The sequence below is a fragment of the Macaca mulatta genome, chromosome 15 (genome assembly GCF_049350105.2).
Source record: "Macaca mulatta isolate MMU2019108-1 chromosome 15, T2T-MMU8v2.0, whole genome shotgun sequence".
Taxonomy (NCBI): domain Eukaryota; kingdom Metazoa; phylum Chordata; class Mammalia; order Primates; family Cercopithecidae; genus Macaca; species Macaca mulatta.
In genome coordinates, this window is record NC_133420.1 from 85,957,728 (window position 1) to 85,973,058 (window position 15,331).

The following is a 15,331-nucleotide window of genomic DNA, read 5'->3' on the forward strand; positions in this document are numbered from 1 at the left end:
TTTAATATTCATATGGGTGATTAGAGTAGGGTAGAACAAGAAACATAATTCCAAATTTTATAGCACTCAAAGTCTAGCACCCTATATATATCCATCCATGTTTTTATGTGTATAATGGGGTTATTACAATAAAGCAGATAGGCATCATTTGCATTTGTGGTCCTAGGCTGTGCAATAATTGATTAGAAGCAAAGATACTGTACAAACTAGAATTTCATCCTCATAAACACATCTTTAAGTTATGTTCGTATAGATGAACAAAGTTTGAATTAACCTATATTCTTTAATTTATTTTTACTGAAAGAAGCTAACATTTTGAATCCCTATTTCTGTCAGATGCTTTATAAATGTTACTTCATTTAGTCCTCAGAAAATTCTATGAGATGGGTAACTCTGGGGCCCAGGTTATGAACATTGCTCAATGTAACTCAGATTTTAAATATTCAAGCTGCTTCAAGCTGGGGCAAATCTGGTTTCAAATCTTATGTTTTGCCACTGTGTATGTTAATTTGTTAATGAAATAACCATATGCACAAGTCACAGCATTTTAGAACTCTTATTTGCATAGAGTATATAACTTTTGTATATATCCATTTTCTCTTGTTTTTAATTATCTTAAGAATTCCTTTTATTTAATATCAAAATGGGTTTACATTTTTTTCTGACTGTAGAGATGATTGAAACACTGACGAAGGAAGTGACAGTCACCCACAGTCGTGCTGTCGAGATGTAACATTGCATATTTTCGTAAACCATTGAATCATATATTTTTAATGTTTGTTAAAACTTAGGTATTTCTTCCTTTTTAACAGCTTTCAATAATTAGTACCTTAATTCCTAAAGGTTTCATGAAAAGCTGTTGCTACTCTTGTTTGAGGATGTTTTGTTCTGGACAGGCGCTGGGAATACCCCTTTTCTTGTAGTGCTGGTATGTGTGTCAGCAAATGTAATGCCTCTGAAATAAGAGCTGTCTGATGTTATCCAGCCTCATGTAGATCTAGGTGAGTTCATCGGGTCATCAGAGACAGAGGATCCAGTGCTGGCGATGACTGATGCGGATCAGAGTACAGAGGAGGTTCAAGCACCTTTGGCCATGTGGGAGGCTGGCATTCAGCACATAGAGCTGGAGAAAGGGAGCAAAGGACTTGGTTTTAGCATTTTAGATTATCAGGTAAGTATATACTGCTTTTAACAATTTTTTTTAAAGATGCTGTATACTAAAGGCATATTGTTGCTATCAGAGAAAAAGCAGATGATGATAGTTTACAGCCATCAAAGACAATTTCTTTTTTCCAGTCAGTCTTTCACAATAGTGATTTATATGATTCATTGATTGTCATAAAGGATTTCTTTTAATATTGAGTTCATTGAGCTATTTTTATTTCACCTCTTGAGAATTGGAATACACATTTTAGGAATATCATAGTGGGTTTTTTTTTTGTTATTTGAGGAGTGTTTATATTATTTTTACTTCCATGCACTTATTTGGTGACTCATATTTTAATGATAAGTCATAAAGAAGTAGATATTTCTTTTGTCTATAACATGAATGCTAATGTATAATCTGATATGCCAATTAATATTTCTGCTGTTCCAATCATTTGACAAAATTTATGAATATACTTAAGTTGGTCAAGTTGGCCTTGTGTCCCTGTCTGCATTGCATTCTTGGCTAAGCAAGGAGATGGTTAGCCTGTCTGATGGAGTGCAGCTGTTGCTCCTTACCCTGGATCAGAAAGCCACCGTAGATGACTCCAGGAAGCTGTGTTCATAGGGCCTGACTCTAGAGCCTTGTTAAAACATTAAGGTTGCTGTGTGTCTGAAAATACTTCAGTACCACGTACTTTATGGCCTCTCTCTCTCTGTTCTTTCATTTCAAAACAATGTGTCCTACCTTCAGTGCACTTATATTCTAGTAGTGAGTTGATGTTCCATATAGTAACACCCTGTTTAACAAGGGCTTTTGTTAATAATTAGTATACCCAACATCTGGCCTCCAATAATAGTTACAAAATTTGATAACTTATCAAAGTTAAAATTATAATTTTAAAGTTATCTGTACAATTTAAGAGGTCTACTCAGGAATATTAGGAAGTGAGAGTGCCATTGTTTAAGGTGACTTCTTCCTAAACCCTCTAAAATGGAGATAATCTTTGTCTAAATAATTAATTAGAAATTTTGTATGAAATTTTTTTGGCATGAAAATTTTTAAACACACTTGAAACAATTACTCATTCCTTACAATTTAGAGTGGACGACCTGTAGAAGAATTTTCTTTGTAAAATGAGCTGACTCCTCTTTCTTTATTGCCTTCTGTCAGGATCCAATTGATCCAGCAAGCACTGTGATTATAATTCGTTCTTTGGTGCCTGGCGGCGTTGCTGAAAAGGATGGACGACTTCTTCCTGGTGACCGACTCATGTTTGTAAATGATGTTAACTTGGAAAATAGCAGTCTTGAGGAAGCTGTAGAAGCACTGAAGGGAGCACCATCAGGAACTGTGAGAATAGGAGTTGCTAAGCCTTTACCCGTAAGAATTCAGATTTTATTGCTTCCTTTTATAAGCAAAATGGTTCATAGGTCTACTTTTAGCTTTAGGTGTTCTCATGACTGAATCATGACTTTTAGTACTTTTCATCAACGTGATTACTAGCTCCATGGGTATAAAGATTTAATTTTGAGTAATATTTTTAAAAAGAAAGAAAGAAAATAGCCAGGAAGTTTACAAATAAACTTCTAACTTATTGGTCTTTGGTTCACTTTTGACATTGACTGATTGACTGATTGATTGATGGAGTCTTGCTCTGTTGCCCAGGCTGGAGTGCAGTGGCGAAATCTCGGTTCACAGCAATCTTCACCTCCTAGGTTCAAGCGACTCTCCTGCTGCAGCCTCCTGAGTTGCTGGGACACAACAACCATGGCTGGCTAATTTTTGTATTTTTAGTGGAGACAAGAGTTTCACCAAGTTGGCCGGGCTGGTCTCAAACTCCTGACCTCCAGTGATCCCCCCCTGCCCCCCCACTCAGCCTCCTGAAGTGCTAGGAATACAGGCGTGAGCCACCGTGCCCAGCCTTGACATTTTATATTTGATAATAAGGTCATGATGAATGCAAAATCAAATATGTTAAAAGGAATATGGCTTACAATATCTATACCAATGTAGTGGGGTATTAGAAAAATTAATAGCATTAACAACAAAATCTTTAATCACAGTGGAATAAAGTAGAATCTCTGTCAGAGTGACTTCAAGTTGCTAAATTCAGTTGACTTCAACACATTTGCTGTCTAATTACTGCAGAGCAGGAAATTAAACTTTCCAAAATGGGTTCATCAGTTTGTGGCTCTCCTGGCAGGGAATAGCTCCCAAATCATAAATTACTGTAATAATAGAAACAACTTTATGAATCTGTGCTACATAAAGCAGTATATTGTATTAGATGCACTTATTGTATTGCAGTTAAATATTAGAGATGTTCTCAATATTTGTGGGTTGTTTTCCAGTACGTGAATATAGTTTGAAGTGAAAAAGCAGATACACATTTTCTTAAGAAAATGCAAACACATAAATATAGTTTCATAAGTAGCAATATGAGTTTGTTGATTTTTGTGAAAGAATTTGTTAAAACAGTAAGCTTTGTCAATGTATTTTAAGTGTCAGTTAAAGTTTTATGCACCACTTTTTAGTTCACAAATGATTTCAGTAGCCTATTAAAATGTATTTATGAAAAAAGAAAGAGAAGGAGGGCAAGATGATTGAAGAATATGGTAATCCAATCTGAAATCGAACCAGGCTTGTAAAAATCATGACAAAAGAGCACTATGGACGGGAATGTAAGAATAAAGATAGGCTATCAGGGACTCTATGTATTTTTGAGATTGGATTATAAATTTGGTTCTGGTCTTTCTGTTGGACATAGAGAAATGGCAAATATGACTCAATATACCTTTTATTTTTACTGTCCTTAAGGTGAAACCATACCAGTTATTCAGAAGCAGTCTTTTTTTTTTCTGTATAGTTCCAAAATAAATTTCTTTTATGACAGTATTTGATATTTTAAATTCAGTACACATTGCAAAATATGATAGAGGCTTAATATATGTTAAGCTCACATATATGGGCAGAGAAGAAAAACGGTTTTTTCCCCTATAATGCTTCTTCTGTATGTTTTACTGATACCAGGTGATGTAGGCAGGTTGATTATCTAAATATTTTAGCCCATTTCATCTGAGAGTGGAATAAATGTGGTAGCTTTTCTGTCAGTGTGACCAAGTTTGGAACATAATCTCTCTAAACTGCAAGTTAAGCAGACTGTGGACATGTAGAGATTTGGTTTTTGTTTTGTTTTGTTTTATAAGCCATGCTAAATTGAGTTCACTGTAGAGTTCACTAACATTCCTTTTCAAGTAAATTGAATTCTTTAAAATAATATTCTTGTAGGGGGATGACTGAAGTTGATATTTCTTTTTAATATTTGTTTTTCTGCAACTTCTTTTATTTCTTAATACCTAAAAGTTGCTTCATTTCTATATTAGGAAGTCATTGTTTGGCCAGAATATTTTGCAGATAAAAAGAACCAGAAGATTATTAGAATATTAAAATTCATTCATTTAAAAAATAATCTTACAAGAAGAATGAAAAATTAGTAGAAAGGGATTCTCATCCAACAGGTGATTTTTATATTAGAGTAAATAATCCTCATTGTATCTTATCAAATGAATGTTAAATATGAATATCAGATTTTATACTTACATTCTATGTTGAAGTCATATCATTTGAAAACTTTCCAATTTCTTTCTCTTCCCCCCCTCACTTTTCCTGCCTTTACCTTTCTTTTCCATTTTCTTTCTTCTTTGCTGTTCTCTCTCTTTTCCTTGAATACCATTTTCCCCACAGCTTTCACCAGAAGAAGGTTATGTTTCTGCTAAGGAGGATTCCTTTCTCTACCCACCACACTCCTGTGAGGAAGAAGGGCTCGCTGACAAACCCCTCTTTAGGGCTGACTTGGCTCTGGTTAGTGGCTATGACTTACCAAGCTTTCTTTCAGAAACCTGATGTGTCTTACTTTGCCTTTCAAAATATTCTGAAGAAATCTACTATATTCTTTGTTCATTATTATATTTTGGAAAGATAAACATGTTTTCTCCAACTTAGTTCTCATAGTTGAATATGGGAAGAAAAACCACAGTAAATATGAAAAACATTTGTGAGGAAAATTTAATTAACATTGCATTGTAGCAGTGTGTAGAGTCAGTCTTTGTGCCATACCTAAAGTTGGTGGAGCTTTTGTTTGCTCCAATTTCACGCTTAGATATCTCTAGGCATTCTTTAACTGTGTTCAATATTCAGTCACAAAGCACTGTTTTGGCTCTATTTAATGAGGTAATCGGTATCTTTTTTCCATTAGATATTTATAGTCTGAAAATCATATGAATTGGTTCAGTTATTAAGAACACCACAGTTTTAAGGAAAGGTAAACCTCATGTTTTCTATATATACATATATGTAAATATACTGATTTGCCAGAAAAATTATAAATTAAAATTTCATTTCTTTTTGATGTTTAAAATAGTATCCATTGGAATAAAAGTATTTGGAGCCACTCTGCCCTTAAGAAACTTTTTTTTCTGGTAGAGGGTACAATGCTATATTAATAACTAAAGGATAAAGCTAAATACCAAGCATAAATATACATATGACATTTACTCAATATAAATACAACAAATTGTACATCCTATTCACATTACCCCTACTATTAGAGCTAGGTTCCTTACTCAACGTTTTTTTTATGGGGCAGACATTGTGCACTGTTGCTAAAAAGGAATATACTTGTTTTTTAAATACTTGTTTTAGTTTCATTAGACTGGAGAAAGGTTTAAAACCTGTTAAATTCTTCATTATGTGTTTATAACTGCACACATCTTGCTTTAAAAGAGTGAATTATTTCTTTGACTATATATACATTTTGCTGATTCTAATTTTGGGGGAGACGATTCCTTTCGTTAATATTTTTAAATTGCAAGCTCTTGAAATAGCTATTTGAGAAGTTTTTGTATGTGTTATAATAAATGCAACAATTTCACACTGGAATACTTAACATACCAGGTAACGTATGGCCCTGCTCTCCGGGAGTATTATGTTAGCACTTCAAAACTAGAGAGCTTAGTATATACAACAAATTACGTAAGGTACTGTGGTGTTAAATAATACCCAGCCATAGCAAATACTTTTTGAAATGTCGCAGGATACAAATACTATATATGATTGTTTCTAAAGTACCGATGAAGTAATATTCTCTGGAGTTTACATGGCTTCCTTGAACCTCCTTAAATGGATACCAATCAAAAGGCAGATTAGTTCCACTTTTATGTGAGCTTGGCATCTTATAATGGTAGTATGCATCCTGGGTCTTCTCCCTAGCCAGCTAAGTAATCTTGGACTGGTCACTCAACTTCTTTGACTCTTAGTGTTTTATCTCTACGGTAAATAAATGAATTGATTGTTAATGTCTCTCCTAAGATCCTAAGATACCAGCAGTATACATACAAATTATATTGAGGTATTCTCTCATTAATGTTACTTAAATATGTATTGTAATCTATGACACAAGGCTTAGTTAATACCATCTATCTAGATTGTTGTATGTTATGTATATTTGTAAGGGTCAACCTCCACATAGTGACTCATTAGTGAATTTGAACATGTATTTAAATTATTAGGCCTATGAAATATATTTGAAGAGAAAATCATTTCAAAATGGCCCACAGGTATTTTTAATAGTTTTTTTGTAAGAACGTGACCTGATACAATGCTACAATTCTTCTAACTTCTCCTGGCTAAACAATACGTTGAAATTACAAAAAAAAAAAAAAAAAGAAAAAAAAATAGAACATATGGAATTTTGCCAAGATAGACAGAAAATGCTGGTAATATCAGAGAAAGGTAGTATATATGTCAGTTCTGCCTATTCTGAGGTATGACTTTGAGTGAATTGCAAAAAGAACTTCAAGCTCATCTTGATTTAAATATTAATCTTGACTCTGTGACAGAAGACAGCAATAGGATTATTAGAGCATATGTAGTGAAATTCTCTATCTCACTCTTTATGCATTTTCTAACAAGTTTATAACTTAAAGCTTCACCATAACCAGATCATAATTAGGCCCCTTGTTTGTTAGTATAATTTTAGCATGAAATCACAGATTTTCTTTTTGGTTTCTGCAACTTGAATGGTTTTAAAATCTAGTTCAAGATAATTTAAACAAAATATATAGTTTTAGTGTGGCTTACAAATATATAATTGCCTAGCTGCCTCGTTGAATAACAGTTTATTTTAGTTGACTAGGAAAAATTATGACATAATTTTATTATAAAATTATAAGAGTTGGGCGTGGGAACTGGAAGAAAGTAAATATTTTACTTAACTATGGAACTGTTTAAACTTAGACTTGATCCAGGCCCTTTGTTAATTGTTGCCTTTAGCCCTTTTATTGATGAAATAAAATAACTTTGTATGCCAGCACTTTCTACTGCAGGTGGGCTATTTATCCTTTTTCTGCTGCATTAGCAGTCTCTGTTGAGGGTGAAGAGGGCATACAGAAAATATAATAGATAAAAGAATGTTACCAGTTTGCCGTTTAGTCTCAAGTGGAGTTTGTCATATATGTAATATAACAGAATTCCCAGCTAACATTATTGTTTTATTTCTAGGTGGACACAAATGATGCTGACTTAGTAGATGAATCCACATTCGAGTCTCAATACTCTCCTGATAATGACAGCATCTACTCTACTCAAACCTCTATTTTATCTCTTCATGGCAGTTCTTGTGGTGATGGCCTGAACTATGGTTCTTCCCTTCCATCGTCTTCTCCTAAGGTACAAAGGAAATACCCATTTTTCTTTTATAGGAAAGTCTTGTGTATAATTTTCCAGAGGTCCGTCCTTATGGGGAGTTGTGGGAATAACATATTGGAGACATTATGTTTCTCCAGTTGTGGACTCATTATTGGATTAAAGTACAATTTCATTTAGCCAGTGTTGGTCGGGTAGCTTTCAGATTACTAGAAACTATTTAAATTTAGTGTCTGAGAATGATAGACGCAGAGACTCAAAACTTTGATTAGGGTTTGCATGTCAGAAAGAAAAATTTAACATCATATATTTCTCAAGTTGTGTTTTTAGCAGTGTCTACTTTGGAAAAATTACAAGAATAACTTTATTTTCTTAATGGTTTTAAAACTGACTTCTATGCAGAGTTGAATAGTAAAATATTTCTTGCATTAATTTAACATTTACTAGCTAAGTTAAACTTAATGCTATCATATGTTTTCATACAAAATGATGCCAAAGAATACTGTACATAAAAAAACACAGTGAATGGTAAATTATGTTTATGTCACTGGATATGAATGGAGAGTTTAGTCACTATTTGACATATCTGTGCCGTTCATATTTTAGAAATAGATTATTGGCATAAATGCCCCAACTATATTAATTTTATTGTTGACATACTCTATGATGTTGAATAAGTAATGCTTTAAAATGTTTCCAGTATTTTGGGTATGAAATGGTATCTTGCCATTTTAATGTGGATTTCCTGATTACTAATGAGAATGAATATTTTTTCATAATATTGGCCATTTGTTTTTCACTTTTAATCAAAGATCTCTTCATATCTTACGGCCATTTTGTATTGGGTTGCTCATTTTTCTTTTGATTTTTTGCAGTTGTTTTTTTGGAAATTGATATGCAAAGCAATTCAACATATATTTTTTATGAATATCTGTGTACATATGTATAGTAAAATCTAAAAATGTGTTGGCAGGATACTTCTCAACTTCAAAAAAGAAGTTATCCTTGGAGAAAAAAGGAAGTATGGGAATTTAGCTATGTGTCTAATACATTATAGCATATTATGAAGAAAGATTGATGAAAATATGGCAGAATGTTTATATATGTTAAATCATGGCAAACAGTTCATATATGAATATATTTTCTTTATTTTTCTATGTCAGAAATATACGATAAACATACATTTAAAATTAAGTTGAAAAGACTGGACAATGTTTTTTAATATATGAAGTATGTATTTTCTGCATAAATTGAAGTCAGTGGGAAGGGTATTTATGAATAAGTTGGAAAGTAGAATTTCCATAGGTCTAGCACTGTTTTCCTCTTTTCCTGATTAACAGGTTTTTTAGCCAGAACATTTTCAAAGCATTTTCTTTTATGTTCAAGGTGCACCTGTTACCCTTGCAAGTGATGCTGGGCAATCTCCTTGAATTGGTTTGCAAGGTATAATCTTGAGTGGAGCAGATGCTCCTCTCTCACCACACCTGAGACTGTCTGTCTGGCTGTGTCCTGTCTGGAATGTGTTTTGGAATGTGTTCAGTCTTTACTAGCCTCAGGGCTGGAAGCTGAGTTCATCTCCTGATGGAATCTCCTAATCCACAGCATAGCACACGTCTTCTTGCCAGTGGACAGATTGCATTGTTTAACTTAGTAATTGTTACTTAAAGGGATTACACAATCTGCATACTGAGAAGCATATATTTTACAGGGCAAATGCTGGCTGTATGCAGCACAACATATTGGCTTACTGAAGTCTGTTTGCCTCCTTTTTTATTTATTTTTTTTTTTTCCCCAAGCAGTTTACTCTTTTGTTGAAGCAAATTTTGGCAAGCTGGTTTATCAACTGAAATACTTAAACTACAAAACAACAAAGAAGACATTAATGAGGGTGTTTTAAAACACATTGTGAAACTCCTGTGTGCTCTTAGTTTTCTTAGAATGTGGGACTGTTCCTACATCATGGTAAAATCTCTGCAACATTTTATATTTTTGGGGACAACTTTCTAATACCTAGACTTTTACTAAAAATGTTCATGTAAATAAAATAAGTATATAATGTGTCTTTCCTTGTTTCTTTGCAATAAATTTATATTAAAAACACCCAATGGTGATTTGTTATGGAATTTACAATTGACTATTTTTCTTAAAAGTGAGCTTACTTAAAGGCTTTTTAATTATAAAGTAATACCATATAGTATATGATTTTTAAGAAAAACAAAGATGCCTCTATCCTGATTTGAAAGGATAAAATAGAGTGTGAGGATCTCAGCGGTTCCTTAGATTTTTGACTTTGCTAAATATGTGATAATCTTGGAGCCTTAAATGGCAACTGGAAATGAACAAATAATTTTACCTGTCTCTTCCCCTTGATGAATGGTCTTTTGGCCTTCGTCAGGTATACTACCAGAAGTGATCAGTGCTAATCACCTGCAGCACAAACTCTTCATAGAGGGAGGCCTCGCTCTTCAGGGCAGCCTAAACACTAAAGGGCTGCAGCCATACATTGGGGCTCTTCCTCACAAAATTATCTAATTTGGGGGTCCATTTTGCTTTACTTTTTTTTAAAGAGTATGTGTTTGTTTAATTTGATTAGTTACCATGTAAAGATTTATGGGAAATAGCTGTTACTCAAGAACCTGAAAAATATACCTGCCTCTATGGCATTTGGCTTAATAGAGGCAGGTCATTGAAGTATGGATTTTAAAAGCAACATGGCTCTAGCCATGTTTTTCCTTTCTTATTATTTTAAGTTTTATTTCTTTGGTTAATCATTTTACTCCTTTTCCCTTGTTACCTCCAAAGATATGACAAAATGCAGAAATAATTGTTTTATAAATTTGCAGACTTTTGTTTAAAATCTTAACGTGGTTTTTAGAACATTTTTTTTTTCTGTTTTGCTTTAAAAATACAACGGATACAGATTTAATATCTATTGAAGTTTCCCCTTCTACTGCTTATTCACACCTTTACACCCTACCCTCCGGTGTACACCCATACTCTCACTCTGTCCAGTGACAATATTGTTACCAACATGGTGTCCATCCTTCATTCTTGAATGTCGGTTCTGCCAGGAAATACTTTTTATTCTAAGGCAGATTGAACTTGATGTTTATCAAGATAGGAACCCTTTTGCACCTTGTACGTCAGCTCAACTAACAGATTTAATGATTTTTTTTAGTAGTCTGAACATTCTTACAAATTCTTAGAGTCATTGTCTGGCATAAAATATTATTGCCTTCACATCCATGTTTAGAATGTTGATACTATTTCTTAATTGTTCTTTTTGCAGATGGGGTTAGAATAAAAAACTAAATCACTCTAATTAAAATGATGAGAGTGACTGTGAGAGTCTTAGTGACAAAATTGCAGACTCTCAAAGGTTTAAAGGATGTTGCCTTTTTCCTTAGTAGGATCAGTGTCAAAACAATAAAGGAAGTGTACTTTATCTCAGAAAGAGTTGGAGAAGGACAGTTGGAGCAGCTGTGGTTGCAATATATTTTTTAAAAGTATAATAAGAATTCTCTGGTAGACTGCTTATTGAAGAAAAGCAGGTTATGGCTATTGAATGCTCGTGTATTTAGTTAGTTTTTGTAAATATATTATCTGGGTAAATAATATGCGCAAGTCTAACTTTAATTTATGCATTGCACTTAAGAAATAGAACTTTAAAAAAGTACATTTGACATTTTAATTTAACCTTTTTCTAATTTTGTAGTGAGGACAAGAATATATCAAGCGAAGTCACATATTAATATAGACTTTTGAAATACTTCACTTTAGATATCAAGTTGCACTGGGAAATTGTGGTTATTTTTGTACCTCTTATGAGGGAAGAACTGTTTTTCTTTTAGATCCATAAGACTTTTAAAAATAAAACTGAGTTGGTTGTTGAGCAACCAGAAACGTTTCTGAAGTGGGTGTATGTTGTCTACTGTGTTGATTAGCTCTTTCTTTTCTACATGTCTGTGTTAACTCCTTCATGAATTATTCATGGGACTGTTATACCATTTACAGTACACCCCAGCTAACAAGGGTGACTTGACCTCTTTTTCTAATGAAAAGCAATTTTGATTGCTATCTTTGAGGCATGGGGGAGATGATTTACTAATTATTATAATTAATTTAGTAATATAGAAGCTAACCAATTCTGTAGTAAGTACATTATTGTTTTTCCTAAGAATAAAATTATCAAAATTGGGTGAGGGAGCCAATAGGTTATTGTTTAGATTCTGGGAGTGTGGAGGATGATACCTTCCTATCATTTGTTTCTGAGGATACTACAGATGTTGATTGCTTATATAATATTTCCACTTGCCTCAATTCTTTGTGCTAGGAATATCTGATAATTCTAGAGAGATAATAAGTTGCATTCAAGGAGAGGAGTGTCATAAATTGTGTTGGAGCAATTAATTACCCCTTTAAAAAAAAATGACAGACCCATATCTCACCCCATTCCCTGAAATAAATCTAGATGGTTAAAATGTAAAACAAAGCATTTATAAAAGAAGAAAAATACTAGAAAGCATTTCATTTACTTTGTGTGAAAGGACTTATTAAGTAATATATAAAACCCAGAAGCATAAAAAAATGACAAATTTGGTTGCAGAGATAATTTAACTTCTGCATGACAAAATAGTACCTATAAAAACTAAAAGACAAGTGACAGACTGGAAGAATATTTGCAGTGTATATCACAAAGACTTTATACTCAGACCATGCCAATGACGAGAAGAATGTTCTTCACCATACATACCTGTAAATGCCTATTAAGATAGTTTTCTCTTGGAAGCTCCTGTGAATCCAGATCAATTAATAACATAGTTTTTGTGCTCTTGATCTCTTCATAAATAGGAACTTCAAAGTGATTAGAACTAAATTGCATTTTAAGTGAAATTTGAAATTATGAGGTATTTGCTTCTGTATATAATTTAAACTCTGAGAAAAATTGGATAAAGAATTTGAAGAGATTGTTAACAGAAGAAATACAAGTGGCTTATCTTTGATAATTGTCAGGAACACACATAATAAAACACTAATGAATATATTTCTTACAAATCAGATTGCCAAACTAATCTAGGGCTGGCAAGATTCATTAGCAGGTATTCCCATATTGTCCTTTTGTGAGAGAAAACTGGAAGACAAGTTAGCAGTACATATCAACTTTTTTTTTTTTTTTTTTTTTTTTTTTGAGATGTAGACTCGCTCTGTCACCCAGGCTGGAGTGCAGTGGCGCAATCTGGGCTCACTGCAAGCTCCGCCTCCTGGATTCACGCCATACTCCTGCCTCAGCCTCCTGAGTAGCTGGTAGTACAGACACCAGCCACCACACCTGGCTAATTTTTTTGTATTTTTAGTGGCTCACGCCTGTAATCCCAATGCTTTGGGAGGCCGAGGCAGGCAGATCACGAGTGAGGAGATCGAGACCATCACGGTGGAACCCCGTCTCTACTAAAAACACGTACCGACATTTTAAGTGTGCATATCATTTGACCAGCCATTGCAATTCTAGTGATTCATAGTGAATATATCTTCACACATATGGACAAAGATGTAGAGTATAAATAACAGCAGTAGCTAAAAATTATTGCACATTTTCTGTTAAGTCAGGCCTGTTTCTAGTACTTTGTGGAGATTAATACTCTCTGTCCTCCCAACAGTCCTGTATTAGTTTCTGTTGATTTCCCCAATTAGTAGATGAGAGAGTCAAGGCATAGTGTTTAAGTAACTTGTCAAAGCTCTAGCATTTAATTAGTGTTGAGCCAGGAATTGAACTCAGGCATCCTGGCTTCAGAGTCGACACACCACTGTCTTTCATACTTAGGAATAACTTACAGCCATAAGAAGATTGAAGTTGACTTGTTTTTAAATTGACATGGAAATTTCTCACATCAAGATGAAAAGATACTGCAGAAAAACAATGCTATTTAAACTGGTGTGAGATGGTATCTCAGAATGGCGATCATTAAAAAGTCAGGAAACAACAGGTGCTGGAGAGGATGTGGAGAAATAGGAACACTTTTACACTGTTGGTGGGATTGTAAACTAGTTCAACCATTATGGAAAACAGTATGGCGATTCCTCAAGGATCTAGAACTAGATGTACCATATGACCCAGCCATCCCATTACTGGGTATATACCCAAAGGATTATAAATTATGCTGCTATAAAGACACATGCACACGTATGTTTATTGCAGCACTATTCACAATAGCAAAGACTTGGAATCAACCCAAATGTCCATCAGTGACAGACTGGATTAAGAAAATGTGGCACATATACACCATGGAATACTATGCAGCCATAAAAAAGGATGAGTTTGAGTCCTTTGTAGGGACTTGGATGCAGCTGGAATCCATCATTCTTAGCAAACTATCACAAGAACAGAAAACCAAACACCGCATGTTCTCACTCATAGGTGGGAACTGAACAATGAGATCACTCGGACTCAGGAAGGGGAACATCACACACCGGGGCCTATCATGGGGAGGGGGGAGGGGGGAGGGATTGCACTGGGAGTTATACCTGATGTAAATGACGAGTTGATGGGTGCAGCACAGCAACATGGCACAAGTATACATATGTAACAAACCTGCACGTTATGCACATGTACCCTACAACTTAAAGTATAATAATAATAAATAAATTAAAAAAAAAAAAAAAAAACAATGCTATTTATTGTATGGCTGTGTTTAGTTTTAAAAATATATGTATATCTGCTTGTATGTGTGAGTGTGTGCATGTGTACTTATATGTATATATTATGCAAATGCATTAAAAATTTGATGGATAAACACCTAACTGATGCCAGCCATTTTTATTGGGGAAGGGAATGGAAGTAGAAGCCATAGCAAAGACTCTTCGTATTGTATTCTATATGCATACACAATATATGTCTGTATCTTGAATCCTTTATGCAATAGTATGTTCATATGCTACTTTTATACATTAAAATTATCAATGAAAGAATTGAAGGGAAAACTGATATGTTTATTCAACAGCAGTTTGTGAAGCGACTGCTTTCCCAGAGCACATAAGTGATACAATATATCTGTTGTAAGTAGATACACACATTTATATAGAACTATAAAATTTTAGAGTTTCAGTGGATTGTAGAAATTATCTAATATAAAGCCAAGAGAGGTTCTGTGATATACAAATTGTTAATAACAGACCCTGGATTTAGAGCCTACATTTTATGACAACCCATTTTACTGTTCCTTCTGTTATATCTTACAGGGTATTTATGCAAATTTTTCCTATGATAATTTGAATTGTAAGGCTGTCTATTCTTCTCCATAAATACTTATAAATGCCTATCAAAATAATTTTCTCTGGGAGGCTCTTATGAGTCCAAATCAATGTCATACTTTTTATGTTCTTGATCTCATAATAAATAGGAACTTCAGACTGATGGGAAACAAACTACACTTTAAGTGAGATTTGGAAGTATGCTACTTGCTCTTCTATGTAACTTAAACT

At 33.8% G+C, this 15,331-nt stretch overlaps 1 protein-coding gene across 18 annotated transcripts in view; it reads left to right on the top strand.

The window, feature by feature from the left end:
- Window positions 1–15,331, top strand: part of MPDZ (multiple PDZ domain crumbs cell polarity complex component) — a 175,141-nt gene that overhangs the window by 87,680 nt on the left and 72,130 nt on the right. For 13 of the 18 annotated variants that reach the window (XM_015117692.3, XM_015117694.3, XM_015117695.3 and 10 more), the window contains exons 16-19: window positions 986–1,171; window positions 2,321–2,530; window positions 4,895–5,011; window positions 7,709–7,876. In XM_015117692.3, the coding sequence (XP_014973178.3) occupies window positions 986–1,171; window positions 2,321–2,530; window positions 4,895–5,011; window positions 7,709–7,876 (681 nt within the window). The remainder of the gene's footprint in view (window positions 1–985; window positions 1,172–2,320; window positions 2,531–4,894; window positions 5,012–7,708; window positions 7,877–15,331) is intronic. The other 5 variants (XM_077966636.1, XM_077966642.1, XM_077966645.1 and 2 more) reach the window with 1 other exon arrangement.